Consider the following 19520-nt stretch of genomic DNA (forward strand, 5'->3'; position numbering starts at 1 on the left):
AAGGGTTTTCATTATAAAAATGCCAATAGGACGTCGTTATTTTGAAACCCCTGCTTCTACAGCAATATAAACGATCATGTACGAACACAAAAATGATATTTTATCGTCAAAATATGCGACTTTCCAACAAATATTGGCAACTCTAAAAATGGTATGAGGGCGCTCTTCTTGGCATTTGAAGTTCTGAAGCTGCACTAGAGTCAAAGGTCAATATTAGCATATTCATTTCAATGTCGGCCAATCGCGTTTCATTGTGGTCATGGTAACGTTGTGTATGGAACCGACTGCGACAATGGGAACTACCAACACATTGCTACATTGTCATCAGCTGGGCAATTTTCTGGCCACGGATTAAGTGAATTTCAGGCGTTTTTTCCACCTCGCTAGGCCTTGTGCCGGCACAGTTATTTTGCCACCATGACGGACGTTATTCAGGCGTTGGTTTCTGATGCAAAAAAGAACAAATTTTCGACTATTCCCAAGCTGACTGACGAAGGTAAGTGTGTGCCCGAGGTCGCAGAGGTGTGCCGCAGGTATCCAACATGGCGACGTTACGTTTTCAATTGCATTAAATTTACCGACGAATTTTATGCCACCTATAGCTGTTGACTTACACAGTTGATTTACTATTTTCTTGATTTCAGATGTGGTCAGTGTATGGGACAACGTATCGCAGTTTATTGAACGTCATATGAGCATGCAAAAGGTAAGCATTTATATTCGTGTTGTCCATTCCTCAGCAGCATGAATCGTTCGAGTGTGGTATCTGTTTGTTTTTGTTACGCCAGACACTTTAATGCTCAAAGATTCCGAACGTCACCATTTTATCAGCAGTCATTGGCGCCTTTTCATGAAGAAGTAAACAAAGTGCAACGAAGTGGTCCAGAGACCAAATTTATCAGGGAAACGTCTGACCACAGTTGTTATGATATGCACACTGCCGTATGAGGCACCAAGTTCCAATGAATTTACAGATTCTGAAGTTTATACAAACTGAAGTCCTTGACCACAGGTTTTGGACGAACTTCTGTCACCGTCTCCAGCCAGGGTGTGTGGACAATATGCTCGGTAATGTGGCATAACTATACCAAGTCTAAAAATGTGTTATTGATACAGGGATCTGTTTAGTTTATTCTATCATCACGTGCATACATATTACACCGTGTCAAATTGACCGACGGATTACCACAATGCAAGTTGGTCGCCCATGAAGGGTTGTTAAGATAAATAACCTCAAATGCGTTCTTCACGTTTACATGTCTACTTTGTTAAGGAAGTGTAAAAATATGTTTCGTTTTATTTTATCCGTCAGGGCGTTCAAATTCCAGGCCTCGGGACTTTCACATTTAGTCAGAAGAAACTGGACATAGGAAACAATAAATATATTTTAATTCAGAGACCAGTTTTTATACTGTCAGAGAAGTTTGCTATGACACATGCATTGAATTACTCGAAATATCACACAACAGGTAAGAACTTTTGTATTTTGTCATGATTTCAGATATAACTACATGTATTTCTCATTTAGTGCACCTGACAACACGTACTGCTTTCTTTGATTTTCGCAGGAGTACATTTCTCTCATCAACAATTAAAATAATGTCAAAAGTTTAACAGACTATCTCAGAAACTTACTTCATTTGAAATTTCATTTTGAGTATTTATGAAAAACTGCTTTTCACTTTCATATAGACTGAAACACTATGTGTTTTTATTAATGACTGTTATCGTATTTCTTCCCTCAGGACAAATACCGATAGTTCAACTCAACTTTTCTGCTTTATCAACTGAGACACCCTTTGACAGGGACACTGTAGAAGGTTGTGTCAAAGAAGTATTACTGGCATTATCGCGAGCAGTGGGTGCCAAACGCAATGTAGAATTTACATTTGCTGGTATTGGTCGCCTGGCAGTCCGTGACGGCAAAGTCAAAATGAAATTCTATAAAGATTTCCTACAAATGATGGATGGCAGTGGAAGTCTAGCTGAAGCTCTCAGAAATGTAAGTTTGATTCTGTATAGGTTATACCTATCTTTAAATATGGCAAAGTTTTACACCAGACTTAATATAATCTCCCATAGCCAGATGGTTGAGTTTTACATGATAAGAAATGTGGTTGAAATTACTTAAAAATCAACCCCTGAAGAGTAACTTTTAAAATTGGTGTTTGTCATAATATTCTCAATATTTCGGAGTTTTTTATGTACTCTACATCAATTCAGGTATGCTGTAAATTCAGGGAACTCTATAAAATTGGCCCATGCAAATTTAATGTAAAAAACGGCATGGTTTTGACAATCAAAATATGGTTTTCTAATATCAGAGAACATGCACCAATGCTTAGTGATGGAGAGATTATCATTTTGAAATCAGATAATGTTATGCACTGTAAAGGTGTCATTGAGTGTCAGTTTGCACTCTAGCGATGAATAAGCTTTTTTTCATCCAAGGAGCTGAGACTGTTTGCTGTGTAAATACAAACTACATGTCTGGCCCTTAGTTGCCCATGGTTGCCACAATTGTTTGATAACCATGTGCATGTAAAAACAAAATCTTCAGTCTGAAATCTTAAACTATTTTACATTGTAAAAAAGTTGATGTTTTTATACACCTGAATCACTATGATGTTATATTTTAAATTGCGTATTTTTGTTGAATAATTGCCATCTCTAGTTATCTGAATTTTAATTTTTCCTAAAGCTTTTAGTGGTTAACCTATGACTTTTTTTTTGGGGGGGGGGGAACAATTCAATGTTGAGATTTGAAAAATGTGAAAAGCTTTTACCTATGCATTTTGTAATTTTAATACTTGGCAAAGTGGGTTTGCCTAGAATGCTGTGAAGATGATCTCAAATGACACTCATCAGTAGTGCCGTCTTTGGGACCCTCTCCTTAATCTTCATTGTTACTGTCATTATTTACCAATAGCATAATCTCCTAAATCCATTGGAATGCTACTTAGTCAGTAACCAATCACTGGAGAGTACTATGATGTATCAGACATATGGTAATAGCAAATGTTGATATGTTACAAAATCTACAATACATATGTTCAAATTTAATATTTTCATATTTCAATGTATGATAGTTATAAATGTCCTAAAGTTTTTTGAGGCTCACATTTTTAGAATGATATGTGGATATTACCTGCCAGATGTCAGAAATATTTTCCAAGCATGAAAAAGTTACCGCTAATTCTTTTTCTGTCAGTAAGAAAAATTCTTCACAATACTTTTCTTGTTTACAGATGTATTTATGGAAAGCGCTAAAAGTTCATTACAGAATGAAAAAACTTCATTTCACAATTTTGATTAAACTCTTAATTCTTCCACCAAAACTATTTTGGGAATAAATGGCAACAGATGCAGTGGAGTTGAGGGGTCTCAGCACAGCATGTAATGATTTGACACCATTTTGGACCAGTCATGCACCCACAGTAAATAATCCTTTGTACAGACTAAATCTATGTCTACAGTCAACTTTTTTATGACTTTTTTAACATACTGAAATATGTACACTTTGTTGGTCACCCTACTTTTCTGATTTGTAAATATAATAATAGGTGATATTGATCTTTTGATGTTGTGAAACCTTCATGAATATCAGAAAGCAGTGCTTCAGCTTATATATTAAACATAATTAATTCTCCCTCTGTACCAGTATACATACCACCATTTATCCATGTCCCAAAATTCAGCTCTTCAACGTAGACTAACCCATAAATGTTTTTCTTTTTAATCCACAGAGGCCAGACACAGCAGACTCAGTGATGTCAAGGGCGACTAACTACAGACCTCATACTTCTAATACACTTGTACTGCCAAGGTAAGACATTTACAACATAGAAATTAATAATACTAACAATCTTTGAACTGTGCTTATGCAGTGCTTTACATTTAAAGCTGGTTGATTTTTTTTAAAAATGCAGTTTTATAGTTAAATGATAAAAATTTTTTGTGACAGTGCTGATCCTACATCCGTGTGCCAATGTTGCTTTTCAACATATTTTGTGTATAAGTAGGTTTATAGCCAATTTGAATCTAACATAAGGTTTGAACTGTCAGTAATATTATTTGATTCATGTTCATAGTCCTAGTACTAATGCTAACATATTAATCATGTGAAGAGGTGAATGCTAATGGCCTTTTGCAAAATATTAATGTGAACATTAATTAAGTTTGAAAGCATCACAAAATTCAATGGTTTGAAAATTTTGTAATAATTCATTTGTTTTATTTTCTTTTTGATTTGTCTATCTCCTAATCAGGAGGTAAGTTCAGTGATCAATTAATCATTTTTTTATTTTACCCTCAAATAATGGTTGCTTGGTGATGGGATGCTGATCAATGTTGCCATGGCAAAATGCTCTTTTAAGTCAATTTCTGGAGTCATTTCTCATGAAAAACTTTCCCATCCCAACCTCTTTGAATGGTATGACCCATACAGATTGACTGGATCATTCCATTTAAAAGAAATAGTGGGGGTGGGGAAACTTCTGTCATACGTAGTGATTGCAGTGACTGCAGCAAAGATGTTTTTATCTCTATCTTGGAATACTTGCCAGCTAAATACTGTACAGTAAAGCAATGTCTTGTGAAGTAATTCTGAAAATTAAAGAACATACAAATTATCTTCTGACTGCTAATACTACCAAAGTTCTTATGAATATTACATAAACATACCGGTAGATGCACAGCAGAAATTATACTTAGCAGTCCCAAAATCAAGAGCATTTTTATTTCCAAACTTTAGCTCAATGTAGCATGTGTCTATGAGACACACACAGAAGCAATAGTCCTTGCATATCAAATATCACGACACCCAAATGCCTCAGGGCTATTTGATAGCCCAGCAGGTCATGATATAAAAAGTGAAGTATTTGCTGCTTCTAGGCTAGGATGGTTATCCCATAGATCAACAATCACAAGTATTTTTGGCTCACACACTCTCATCAATTGAGTTTTCACAATTGCCTAACTTACAATTACAGAAACTGTTGGTTTGTTTGGATAATTTTCATTGAGTAAGATTGAGTAACAACTCTAGCGGCACTGTTATGGTTGGCTAGGCCACATGTAACTGCTACAAAACTTATTTAACATACAGACAATGCATGTCCACAGTTGGAGAAACACAAACTTTTAACAAATGTACTTTTGTGTGCTGTCGAAGGAAGTTTTTATTCTCATCATAAAATCTATGATAAGGCAAAAAAAGTATCACTAGTCTCCTTGACAACGGTAACAATAAAAGGCCATATACTTTGAGAGATGGTGATTACATCTAAATTCAATGAATCTCATTGTAACAATTGTATTCCATGTGATTATTGTTACACAGTTATTGTTGTCAGATACAGGTATTGGACTTGGTCAATAAACATAATATTGCCTCTTTTAATTCTGTAAATACTGTGTTGGCAGGCAATAATGAAAGCCATAAACTTTTATAATGACCATGAATCTGTCATAAAATATGAGATTGTCTGGGTTGTCAAGGAACAGTGTTGCATACTATAATATCTTAAAAAACAAGGTGCACTTGAATGCAAAACTTTGAATAAATATCTGTCTAGCAGTTTTGCTCTTTCTGTTATTTTTAAGTTAAAATTAATATATAAAAAATGTTAGTCAACAAACTCAGTAGAGTATCCACTCAATGAAAGTTAAGAAATTACTCTTTGTCCTACATTATAGACGACTTGCCAACTTCATTAGCGCAATTATGTACCTGCATGATGATACAACTGCAAAATTCTTCGGAATGTATGGGTGGACACGTTTCAGAAAATTTGTAAAACTGGGCCAGCGTTTCTTAGCTGTGCATGTTAATGTACTACAAAATAAGCCTACATGCAAAGGACAGAGTTTGTACATTCTCACCCTGCCATTCCCTTGCGCAAATGGAATAGTCCGCCAATGAACACAACGGGGGTATTCTAATATCAGTAGCTTACAACCTGAGAAGACCGCAGAGTGTTTGATTTCTCAACAACACAAGTATGCAATTATTGCAACACTGGACAGTAATTGAGCTTCTGAAAGTATGCTATATCCAGTAAACAGAAAACACAATGCAACCTAAGTTTTCTATAAACCTCTTTTTCAACTGAAGGCATACTAAAATGTCTCTTTAAAAGATTCTTTAGTGTAAGGAAGTCAGTTTCCACACAGCCAATATCTCGAGGCTTGTATTTTTTCCTTCTGTTTTGTTTTGTTGATGTTCTTCATTAAAATATACAATGGACAATTGTATGTAGAATTATGCGTTTACAGATTTGACAATAGAAACTAAACCATAGTATACCTCAATGAAATGCTTCATTGCTTTCTCAAAATCTATGCATTGGCACTGTAGCTACGGGTACTTTTCAATTTGTGACTAGCAACAGATTGGTTATTTTGCTTTCATTAGAGAATTTCCATGTGGTTCTGCTTGACGACTGTTGAATTGTCGGTTGTCATGTCACTGCTCTCAGTAAGCTGGTAGATTTTAAATATGTTTTATCTTATAATTCCATTCACACAAGAATTTATGTCACATTCCATGGACAAAAATAATTCAACATTTTGAAGAACCACATAGATAATTTCTCATGAAATCACAAAACAACCAAATAGTGTCAAAAGAAAGGTGCCACGCACTATGCAAATGCAGACAGCCATTCACATGCAAAAATAATCACATAGTTACACATACTCTAAGCGAGAAAATTTAATTCTAAAATTTACCAGCTCCCTTATGTATTTATTTCAGGCAAGTTGTTGCCATGATTATAAAATTTTTACGGTTTGCTAAACAGGCCTTTAGTTTTTACTTTTGATGATTTTAATATCATTATTTTTATGGTTAATGTCATCTACAGTTTTTTGTTCGAATCCCCAAAGTATGCTGGGATACCCAGTATTCAGCTTGTCAACACAGCCTGTACATGTAAACTGCATTGTTACTGTTAATAAGTGAATCTGGTCCAAACTAGGAATTTAAATAGTTGTGATATTTCACCTTTATAGATGCTGAATAGTGAGTGTTTTAACATATTTTGAGGAGTGGAACAAGTTGTAGATGAACATGCAAAACAAAACTAGTGAATCAAACATTACAGCTGATTCTTTCAAATTGTTTGCACTTCTACTGGATTGTTTGCCAATACAACTGAATGAAAGAATTTTGGATGTCAAATTAACAATATAATACTTTGATGCACTAATAAAGTTTAATAAAGCATAAAAAGCAGGTAATTTTTAGAATCTGAAAAGCACAAATAACTTTAAATTTAAATGAAAGAAAACCCAACTTTGTAACATACATATATCTTCACACCTGATTTGCTTTATTTTCCTGAATTTTTCATGTACATATGATTAATGCCATGATGGAGCCACGCAAACATTCCATAAAGTAATTCATCAATTTCCCTGATTCTTCACTAGAATTGGAACAACTATTGATGGCCTTGCCCCTGAGGATGATGGGAAGGCTTCCGGCAAGACAACGATGCCCCCCATCAAGGAATCTGATGAAGAGGGAGAGGAGGCTGTAGCCGATGGCAAGCAGTCGTCGGCAACACAGACTGGAGAAGAGGGAGCTGAAGGGGAGGAAGATGGTGAAGCGAAAGAGACTTCGGATGAAACTGGTGATGCAGCGGAGGTACAAGATGGAGAAGGTAAGAAAGATTAGCGTGAGATAAAAACTTCTTCCCTGTGCATTTATATAGATTGAAAAAAAATTGTACAATACTTTGTTCGATAGGTATTTGCTGTATCAGTGAGCAAGCAAACTGTAAAACTTGTCCAGAACATAGAAAAAGAAAATTATAATGTACTCATGCCATTGATGACGCTAACATTATTATTGTTCTTAAACAAGTACAATTTCTTTCCTTTCGCAATCAAATATGTTTCTAAAGTCAATATGAAAATGAAGTAAGTGAGTTTCTGATTGGAACTCAACGTAGCTTTCAAAGAGATAATAGGTAAGGCGTGAAAGCTATGGCACACAATAATTTCAACAAGGAAACGATGTCAACGTGATAATCCGAAATGTGGATCTTAGTGTTTTAGAGAGTCTGGGGAACTTGACGCAAATCAACAAGTGGTCATTGAAATTGCACTAAGTTACACTTTGAAGTGAGACTTTTAGGAGAAATTGAAATCCTTCAATACTTTAATAAAATGTCTCTTCATGTAGGAGATCTATTTATTAAGGACAAGATATTTGAATAAGATGTACATTAAGAATACTAGCTTGTATAGTGAGGACACTACATTCTGAAGATGTCCTTGCTATGGGTATCATGGCACTTTATCATTGTCTTCAATACATGGATTTCACTAAACTTCTGTGTTTCTATATTATGAACAAAAAAGTACATGTTCACCACAGTATTTCATCATAAAAAGTTTCAAGACTCGTTTGATAAATCTTAGGCTACGTCCGGCTTAAAATATGTAAAAAAATTGCAGAAGGTTCTTTTAATTTTCTCCCAACAAATTTTTCAAATTTTCTTAGATCAATGGATCAATAATTCAAAAAACATATGTTTGAGGTAGGATGTCAAACTGAATAGGTCACCTTGATTCAACAGTAATTTGATTGGGCAGTTAAATTGATCAATGAAGTTAATAGGCATATACTGTACTGTACTCGCACGACTACCTTGATCACCATGGTAGTTTGGTTTTGCTGTGCTCTCGCTGTCGCTCGTAACGTTCGTAAATTACGAACAAAATGAAAATTTACGAAAAAAAATACATGCCTGATCGGCCATTTACGAACAATTTTGTTATTTTTGAAGCCTGATTTTCGGTCAAGATTATGATTCCGGGGAAATACTGTCATATCTCGTCTTTCAAAAACTACTCTGCCCCTATCATCGGCGCATCGACAATGGTAATAGCTTTGTACTTTGACCTGTGCTAACATGAGCATGCGCGAAGAGGTTTCAAGATCCCCGGGTCGTGTACTCTCATATACCAGTATGTCATGCATTACGGTAGTTTCGAGATACCCAAACACTCACATGCTGTCAACTTTCGAATGGGCGCGGGTGAAGCGGATCGAGGGAAGCGGGCAGTTACGAATGCTTCAGATAGATAGTATCCTCAGCTGGGAAAGATAGTTGGGCATAAAAACGGCACCTCATATGAAAAATTGGAAACAATGAAACCGCCGAGAAGAGATCAAGCCGGGAGATCAAGACAGTCACCGGAAAGACAGTCGAACTGCAGTCCGGGCCGCCAATGCTTGAACGATGTACCGTGCCGCAAAGTGTTTGTCAGTGCATGAAGGTGGAAACGAGCCGGAAATATAAGTTGTCATAGATTTGTCATTTGACGATCTGCAGATTGAATTTTTCAGTGAACTTGCCAATTTTAATAGGTTTCCTTCAAAATATTTTACAAGAAACTGTCTCAGCAAATGTTATGAATACTGATAGTTTCCAAAGACAATGCTGTGCACAGTCCCAAGACGAAAACGTTTATCCAGACGTTTATCCAGACAAAAAATAAATGACGATCATCTGCGGCGTTTTAAAAGTATAACTGTCTCTAAGAAAACATTAGCAGGATCACCAGCCTCAGTCTGCGTACTTAAATTTGCTGTTATAATGAGACAAAATTTGTGCGAAACCACAGACTGCCAAATGTTCTGATCAGTGGTTGTTTTAAAAGAATTTTAGAGATGAACATGGCATAATGACTGCAGCTACCAAGAGGCACCACCTAACACCTATGGATGACATGCATACTTTCAAAGTAACAGAGCTTTCCAAATATGAAAAACAGGGAAGATTTTCTAGCATCTAAAACTTGTGCAAACACTGATAATATTAATGACCACTTCATATATTAATATATATAATCATCAAACACTGACTACACACACAAAGGGAATTACGATTTGTGTCACAATATACTTTAAAATGTTATGTTGTGTAATAAAGATCGATTAATCGAATAACATTCATGAGCCGGTTGACCAAAATGACACACTTTATTGAAACAAGGAAGAAATTTCAATGTTACAAGCACTCATGACCCATGATGTACTGCGTTCAAGTTATTTAATGGATCTTTTGAAAATGTGTATCTAAATATGAGTGTTCACTGTCAAAAAAAAAACTAAAAAGGAATTTTTCATTTTCCTTTGTCTATAATGAAATCATATCATTTCTATACCCTTAACATCATTTATTGAGTACCAGAAGTGCTTGTTGAAAATGGGCGGGCTCAGCATTAAATAATTTGTGCTTACTAATTTATTTTGAACCAAATTCGTAAATTTACTAACAATTTCGAAAGGCCAGGGAGAGCACAGTTTTGAAAACTTTGAAGTTGTTTTAGTTGGACCCATGAAGAGCAATGATAGTGGTGAGGTTAGTGTGTGAGTACAGTATGGTAACATTTCTTTTTATGAAAATATTGACTACTGTCAAGAATTTCAACTTCACGAACGATAGTCGACACAGTGAACAATGAAACTAACCTGATCGCGAATTTTGAAGCTATCCATGTTCATAGCTTTTAACTTTTGATGTTAATTCTTTCCAGTAATTTTGTACCTTGTGTAAAATGTAGTAATTATCTTCTTCCACTAATCATATAGAATACCTAATTGTTGTGGTGACATGTCAACACAGCCTGTACGTGATGTCTGATATTATTGGTGTCAACTCAATTTTGTCAGGACTTGAATTCATTCATAAGCAGTGACATTGCCTGTTTTACACAAAGCAAATGCTAGTACTTGTATTTTAATATGCTTCAAAGAGATAAACAAGAAAATAGAAAATGTGTTTATTCTATAAAACAAAAATGATGGAAATGAATAATAACAGCTGGTTTTCTTAATATTAATATTATCTGGACTCTCTATAATAGCACGACTTTTACTGGTTTCACAAAGGAAGGTTAATTTTCCTTCCTTCAAGGTCAACAAAAATCTGATAGCTCTACCGGCATCAGTGTCATTGATAATTTTCATTGGATTTAATTCTTTCCTGCTTCTTTATTTACAGTTACAAAGAAACCTGCTAGCCCTAGTGGTCGGGGTCCGTCAAGGCAGTTAGCTCCAACAGCTAAAGCCACTGCATTCGGTATCAATGATGACCTATTGACCCCTCACTCTCCAGCTGCTCCCAAGGGTATTCGCGGAGCGGCACTGACACCCTCCCCACCCCCCAGCAAACCAGGCAGTCCACGGGAGATGATGCGACCACGTACACCGAGCGGTTCACGACGAGATCAAGTTCACACTCCAGGGGTGGAGATTCTAACTCCGTCGCCTCCATCATCAGCGTGTGGACACAGCACCATGGCTGGCCAAGAACTTTGCTACTTGTGTCACCAGCGCGAAAGCCGCAACATTCCGATTTCATTTGAACTTGAACGCCGCAGAAAGGAAATGGAACAAGATCGACTGCTACAACAATTTCAACATATGAAAGATACAGAGGCTATTGTCAGAGAACAGGTAAGGCAGTGACCTTTGACATCAGATTTGTTCATTTGTTTGTTTGTTATGACTGTCTTGTTACTATGGCATCAGACAAGTAATGCAGTGATATAGTCAAATAAAGTATGTCACTGTATAAACAAGTTGAGAATTCATACCTGGGCAACTGTGATGGCATTTTTCTTAGAGTGTCGAAAATAACACACTATTACTTTTCATATTGGGCAAGTGTGAATGTTTATATAGTAACTAAAATCATACATATATGAGTAGACAAAGTTAAAATTGTACAAAATTTGAAAGCAACTATGTGTAAAAAGAGCAAATATTTGTCATCTACAGAGTTTTACTGATGTCTTCAACAAGCAACTATTTGCCCTTTGTCATGTTCGTTCTGTACTTCATTAATTGTTAGATCTTTGAATGGTTCAAACTTGTGACAAATGCCCAAGCTTTGTAACCAAGTACCAAAACACTTTTTTTCTTTTTTCTAGGCACAAAATTTGAGTAATCGACATGACAGTCAGAAAATTGCAGCATTCAATCTTGGTGTTGCTGAGGCTATCAAGCACAAGAAACGAGAAAGATCCTCAGAATTTCATGTAAGTCATAAGAAGTCATAACTGCAAAGTCACCAACAAAAAGACACCGGCAGAAAATGAATACCTCTCTAATCAGGACACCTCTCTATTAAGGACAGATTTATCAAACCAAAAGTTACACTTTGAATAGAATTTCACCTGTCTATTAAGGACACCTCTATATTAGGGACACTTTTTCCATTCCCGAAGGTGTCCTTAATAGACAGGTTTCACTGTATACTTATACTAAAATCAATAAACATTTATTCTTTTTTGAATGATTCATTTCATGCCAAACTGCTCTTTTAACAATAATTCAATGATCAAATCTACAGAACAATTATTAGTACATACAACACTCCTCAGTGTAAACACTTCTATTGTGAAACCATTTGTAATGTTGCATCATTCTTTTTTACAGAGATCTTACGTCTTCCAACACCGTCCACTGACACCACCTAGGTTCCTCAAGCAAGATGACCTGGCTAATGAATTAGCAAAGCAAGTTGAAACCAAAGTTGCACAGAACACTAAGAGGAAACATGACCAGGAATTTCTGGAGAGGCTGGAACAGGTTCAGCTTGCAGAAGAGTGAGTTTGTCATTATATTATCAGTTTCTGCTTTAAGGGAGTCTATGTAATAATATCAGCTGAGGTGGTGCTCAGTATTACCCATGATGCAACACTACCCATGATGTGATATTACCCATGATGCACCATGGTTTGAGATTACAACTGTGTACTCTGACTATATTCCCTACTATTCTCTGCAACTGACAATGTGAAAATTACGCGTAACATCAAAGATATCAGTAGGGTATTGGTCACGCAGTTTAAATGACCATAAATCATTAACTGTCACAACAAAATAGTGATATTGCACACTGTTGATGAGTCAAGTTTAAATTTGAAACTCCAAAGTAGTTCACTGTCTTTACCCTCAAGGCATAGTAGGAATTCTTATGACCTGTAGAAGTACATAAGGAGATTAGATATATCACCAAATATTTCCCTTTTCAGCCAGTTTGAATATATTTCTGGTGATTTGTCGTGATGCATTCAATTTGTTATTGTATGATTGAAATTAGTTATTAGATCTCGTCAAAGTCAATTAAGGAGTTTAGAAGAGCATTCTGTGAAAGTATTGAGAAAAGATAATGTTGTTGTAAACATCTTAACTTTATTCTGAAGAACTTAAATTTCTTGTTGTCCTGCACCAACGTGCAAATATAAAATTGTCAGTGTACATTGATAATTGATCTGTGCAGATTGCCGATACACCCTGTTGTTCAACTCGATGTATCAATCAAAGAGAAATCTAAATGAGTTTATTGCTATCTTTATTTCAGCCTCGCATTCCAACGAGAGCAATACCTTATGGAGAAACGTGAACAATGTGAGGCCTACCAACGAGCCTTATCAGCTCAGGTAAGAGTCACGTTGTCATGGTTACATCAATCTGACTACAATGCAGCCATGATTAACTGGAATGTTGTGTCATGTCATTGTGTTTCCATTTACATGACTGTCTTCTAACTTCCATTACATGTTGCTGCCTCATTTCTTTTATCTTCAATTTATGACAGAAAAATTCAGCTAGACTGAGGACAGCAAGTCATAATTCAAACGCTGACAGTAAAAGGGTTCAAATTGATCATATTTCATAAATTGTAGTTAATTTCATAATTTGTCAGCAATACTAGCCATCTGTTGATATTGCTAAGTAGAAACAACCTGTTGATCTATAGACGTTTCTGGAAACTGTGAGTGTACACAAACATTAAAGACCTGCATAGCTCTCTTCTCTGCATAACAGTAACTGTTTTACTTTCTGTAGATTCGCATTCGAAACTCTTTACCAGATCCCTCCGACAGCACCCTTCCAGATCCGGTTCGTTCCAATGGTCAGACCAGCCCTAACTCACTAGCAGCACAGAAAACATTAGGGCCACTGTCTCTGCCAGTTCCTAAAATCATTCTGCCTTTCAACAAGGGATGCCCACTGAGAGTTAGTGAAGGACCATTTAGAATAGTCAGTACCTCGATAGATCAGTTACAAAAGCATCATCTCAGACAGGTTACCATAGCAACATCATATACCTAGACATGTTACCGCAGTAACATTATATATCTAGACAGGTCACCATATTAACGTCTCATGGATGAATAAGTCGTCATGGCATCAATCATAAGTAGACAAAGAGAATTCATTTCAAATTATATGATAAGTAGATAAGTGCCTGAATGTCTCCTATTAACATATTACTCATGTGGTACAGATCATGTAAATGGTTAGGTTTCTTGGTTTCTTTTATGATCCATAGATGACGAACAAAGCTCTGAGATAGATTATGGGAAAGTTGTTAAGGAATGAATAAATATTTGAATGAGGATGAAATTTGCTATATCAGGAAAGTGTAAACATTGTTGTATACAATGCCTCATTTGACATAAATGACAAAGATTTTGATGGCATAAGGTCATTTTACAAATTTGAAGCATAGTTTAAAGTAGAGAATCTCAATATGTCATCATGTTCAACTACGACTCATCTGGATCATTTCTCTCTTGAAAAACATCAAATGTCACACTTATCTATTATCTTCTATTCTACAATAAGTGTATTTTCTCTCTATATCATTCTATTCATGAGATTTGAACCCTCCTGTGGTCACTTTTAGCTCCAACTCAAATTTCAGTGCTGTTGTATTATTAATTCTAAACTATATACTTTTTTGTTTTGTGATATTTGCTGATTCAGAGAGTGTCATTAAATGTTAAATTCACTGTTTGAACTTGATCGATATTTTGTTGGAAGAAAAAACAATCTGTTGTGGATACTCTTACTCCTTAGGTTCAACTCATTTTCTGATATACATTGCTATCACAGGTACGGTTTAAGCCCCTGCCACTTCCGGCAGCTGTGCCAGATTCTAAGGAGCCTATTTTTGGCAAGTTTGACTGCACCAATGAAAAACTGGCAGATCAACGTCGTCGTGCTCATGAGCTCTACCAGGAACAACTAGAAACCGTTGCACAGAGGAAAAGAGACAAAATCCTGAGACACTTGAAACAGCAAAGAGATGAAGCTGAAATGCTGGATCGAACTCGTCGGGAGTAAGTTAATAATTCCTTTGTTTTTATTAAGGCCTATGCTTTAACCTGTTCAACCCCAATTCCCTTTAGACAGGTCCACACTCGCCATTGATAACAATGAGTGTGGGTCAAAATATGGTGGTGAGAGGGTTAATGAACAGTTCATCAGCTTTCTGAAAAACCACAAATATTGAGTTTCAAATATTTTGAAATGTTTCACAACTGAAATATCAGATAAAGATACAAAAGCAAGAATTTCAAAGTTTGTATCATTACTTTTCACACAAAAAATATTAATTTTGTTAGATGTTTTGTTTCAAATATGTCTTTTCCTTTACAACGTAATCTATAATATTCTTTGTTGTTCACATTACAGCCTGATCACCGACAGGGCAAACAACCATGAGCGAAACTTTACAGTTCGCAAATCTCTGGAAAGTGATTGGAGGAAAGCGTTCGAGATGAAGCGACGCAGAGAATTAGAGGAGCGATTGCGCGCAAGCAGTCCGGGAATGTTGCTACATGAACAGTGTGATAAATACCACCGCTGTGACCAGTGCAAACGACGACTTGAAAACTGTGGTGAATCAAACATCTGGAGTGAATCACGCTATATACCAGGATCAAGACTTATCATGTAACACCATTCATTGGCTAATCTGAGACTTCGTTTCCACGGCGATGGACAATTTCCTGCAATCACATCGTAATATGCAGTGGACAGAATATTTTTAACTATTTAAAAAAAAGGAAAACCAAATTTGACAAATTAACTGCATGTCATGCTTTGTATTCTGAAGAGTGTGGTTGTGAACATTAGGACTTTGTCATGTTGTGGCGATATTTGTGGAAATAAAACTTGACAGTTCAGTATCTTGCAGTGTAAAAGTGACCATGTGACTTGCATCTCATTTGCAGTTTTCAGCATTATGCAAAGTTTTGCAGTGTTTTTTCGTTCAAGACCCTATGACTCAATCAGCAGTACTTTACTGCACCGAGACCAGATACTCCGTCCATATTCAACAAAGTCTGATTTGATTTGTTGGACCATTTCATTACATTTATGTAAATAATCTGAGTTTTTAAAATTTGCATTTTTAGGGACAAGACCACAACTAAATGTATTTCTTAAATATTGAGGAAACAGAAATGATAAATTGGTCAATCTAACTAAAATTTCTATCAGAAGCTGCATGCATGCAGCCATACTGAATCATACTACAAAACAAATTAACATATACATCAATTGCTGGAAACATAGCAGGATCTTTGTCAAAGGTTCACAAACTCGCCATACTCACACTGAACAAACAACCAAATTTTGTAATTCTTTGAAACTTACAGCAGCCAAATTGGATCATTGCATAGAAAATGAACTCCCCCAATTGCACAATTTTCACTGAAACCTGGATAAAATATATTTGTTGACAGAAAATCTGCAAATCATGGGTTCAAAACTGATAAAGTACCCATACAGTTTATGGTACCAAATGAAAGAGTTGTTTATTTTGTCATTGTATCATGGCCTTCTTGAGGATTATCTGATTTGCCGGCGTCAGTGTCTGAAAACCACAGATTGCAAATCAGCGTACACAGATTTTAATTTTTTCATCTTGAAAAATGTATTAAACCGGGTTATATACGTTGACATGTTATATTGATTTGACTTTTTCGGCTTTAAATCTTACAAAGAATTACTCTTGAATTTGTTAACAAATTATTTTCTTTAAAATTGCCCTCAAGTATCTTACCAGTGTCAGAAGACTTTGGAAAAGTTTCAGATATTCCAGTGAAGGTTATTTAAAAATTGCTTCAGATTTGAGAAAGGATATCGGTTTGTTGCAGCAAAGCAAAATACTGTTTACAGAATTTTAAGTGAATTTTTAGATCTGGTCAGAGTCGAAATGCTTTAAAGTAATTGTGTTACTACACTGGTAAAAAAGTTGTTCTAAATTAGCATCTTGAGCCTTTGCTTATTACAATGACAGGATCAGCTGTGCAGTGTTTTTTGCAACTCTCATCTTCAATAAAATGTGTTGGTTTTCAATCAAACTGAACATACATGCACATGATGCATTCACTTGTGTGCACACACATTGTCTGCACGCACAGACACACACATTGACACCATGTTATTTACACAAACACACGAGTATGGACCAATCATGAATCATGTTTGTAAATTTTAATATGTAGCTTTTATTTTTTTATTTTGTGATTTTAGTTGCATTAGTGGCCACTTATTCGACAACACATCTAATCTAAAAGTATGTAGACTTCCAAATAACTTGCAGTATTATAGTGTGTGTATGACTTAATAGCGATATAATCTAGCCCAGGAATGTCAATGATTTGTAAATATCTACAATGTCTTTACATTGTTATGTGACTGAAAAAGATTGTAAGTTTGTAAATTAATGGATATTTTACAATAAAGGTCTTTCTTTTTTTGCAAAATGTGGTTCAGTTTTGTGTTTCATGGGTTTATTAGTTGTTGATTTCTGAGAAACCCGGCAGAGTTGATCTGTTGCAAGGATCAGCTGTCTAGTATAGCCACACACTGATTCCCACTGTAAACACAGATATTGTATTTCCCAAGGAGTGTACCAAGAGAATCAGTTGTTATCAATTCTAGCTGGAAATCACCTATGGGCATCACCATTCATCACTGGACCATTCCATAATTTGGGGGGGGAGGGGAGGCAGTCAAATGTGCAGAAATCTCAATGGGAAAGTTTTCCTCACAACTGGAAACTGAAATCAAAAGAACAATTCTGGGGAAAAGAATGCGTTCTCTCCATATTCAAAATCAGGTAGATCAACCCTTGGAAAGCAGAACAAAAATTGTATGATTGAGCTCATTCTGACCTATGCCACATCCAAATAAGGGTTATTGCCATACAGGTTTGTTGGAATTCAAGTACATGGTCAATTACTATAATAATTGGAATTACATAGCATGTCTTCTCTCTCCTAGCCTAGATTCTGTTTGTCTGCTTGCCTCTGTACCTCCGACCCACTCTTGCTCGAAATACTGCTCAGGAGACCAGACGGGAGTGGGTCGGAGGTACGGAGGCAAGCGGACAAATAGAATCTAGGCTATCTCTCTCCAAACATACACAGCTCAAACCTTGGTTAAATCTCATGTAGGCCTAGCCCATTGGCTTTTGGCTTTCCTATAGCTATTGCCTATAATTAACGTTTATGGTCACGTTTCTCTTTATTCCATCACTACTATGTACCTTTTACATATACAAAAGGGTTGAGTAAATATGATTTGTCATCAAGCTACCCAGTTCACAATAATACAAACGTATCAGTCTAGTGGTGAAAGGATTATAGAGACAAATAGAAAGCCATTCTCTTTGAAAAACTCTTCTGAAAAGTTTTCCCTGGAACATTATTCCAATCACAAAAGTTTACTCTCTAAACTTTCTCAGTGGAATGAAAATTCACATGACTGTTTCTTGTCAATTAGAATCATGGTATTCTAGGCCAGGAAGACATCTGACGATATCATTAAAGTCGAAAGGTTTCTGACTGATACGTGAGCAAAAATAACATGAGGAGACCAAATACTAGGGAGATTGCTTCACACTGTCAAAACATTTCCTACTACATATCTCTATTTCACACTGCAGAAAATATGGACCAGGAAAACCATCATTTAGAAGTTTTAAAGAAATTGTTTACTGATTTGTAGCTGTAGTGTGTATGAAAAGAGATTTTTTGCAAGTAAAAACGTCATGTTACTAGTAAATGCAGTGACTTGTTCAATTTATGTGTGTGTGTGGTCAACTTGTGTGGGTCTGCAGTCAAGTTTCTGTTTGCATGAAAGCGATCATAAACTGGCACCCTGTGTTCTGGATAAACTGCTGATCTGTCTCTGCCAAGACCATAACCCCTGATATGTTTTTCTTGCAAATTAAAGATCCCTCTTTCCTAAGACCCGAAAGACTTCCATGTTTTTCTAACCACATTAAATGAGTCGGCAACTTTAATGTCTGCCTTATCAACGCATTTTGTGTGTACTTTAGAAGAAAATGTGAGTGATGAACATGCAAGAGTAAACGTTGATCTTAAAATTCCCTGTAACATTTACAGTAGCAATTGAAGAATTCCCTTCTGTCACAAATTTGGTCAAAGGTTTCAAGAAAAATGATTTTCAAAATCTTTTTTTTTCTGCAAAGTGTACATATTAGATAAGCTACAGTTTCAGACAAATGGCAATTGTGTGTTTATCATGTGTCAATAGCAATCACCAATTTGTTAGGTTCCTCAACAGGGCGTCAATGTAAAGGAAATACCAGTGTCTATTATGAATAACAATTATTTGTATAAGTCAGACATGTTTACACAAAATTTTAATAATTTCCCTCAGAAAA

The 19520-nt window shown here is 35.9% G+C and overlaps 1 protein-coding gene across 1 annotated transcript; it reads left to right on the forward strand.

Moving 5' to 3' along the window:
• The first annotated feature begins 272 nt into the window (after nucleotides 1-272).
• Nucleotides 273-17592, forward strand: LOC139142751 (coiled-coil domain-containing protein 81-like). The gene is made up of 12 exons (XM_070712858.1): nucleotides 273-496; nucleotides 645-706; nucleotides 1313-1469; nucleotides 1746-2002; nucleotides 3747-3826; nucleotides 7435-7667; nucleotides 11022-11476; nucleotides 11953-12060; nucleotides 12461-12630; nucleotides 13389-13467; nucleotides 14930-15156; nucleotides 15512-17592. The coding sequence occupies exons 1-12, from the start codon at nucleotides 418-420 to the stop codon at nucleotides 15774-15776; spliced, it is 2172 nt and encodes a 723-aa protein (XP_070568959.1). The 5' UTR covers nucleotides 273-417; the 3' UTR covers nucleotides 15777-17592.
• The last annotated feature ends 1928 nt before the right edge of the window (nucleotides 17593-19520 follow it).

This window comes from Ptychodera flava, chromosome 10 (assembly GCF_041260155.1).
Source record: "Ptychodera flava strain L36383 chromosome 10, AS_Pfla_20210202, whole genome shotgun sequence".
In the NCBI taxonomy this organism is placed as follows: domain Eukaryota; kingdom Metazoa; phylum Hemichordata; class Enteropneusta; family Ptychoderidae; genus Ptychodera; species Ptychodera flava.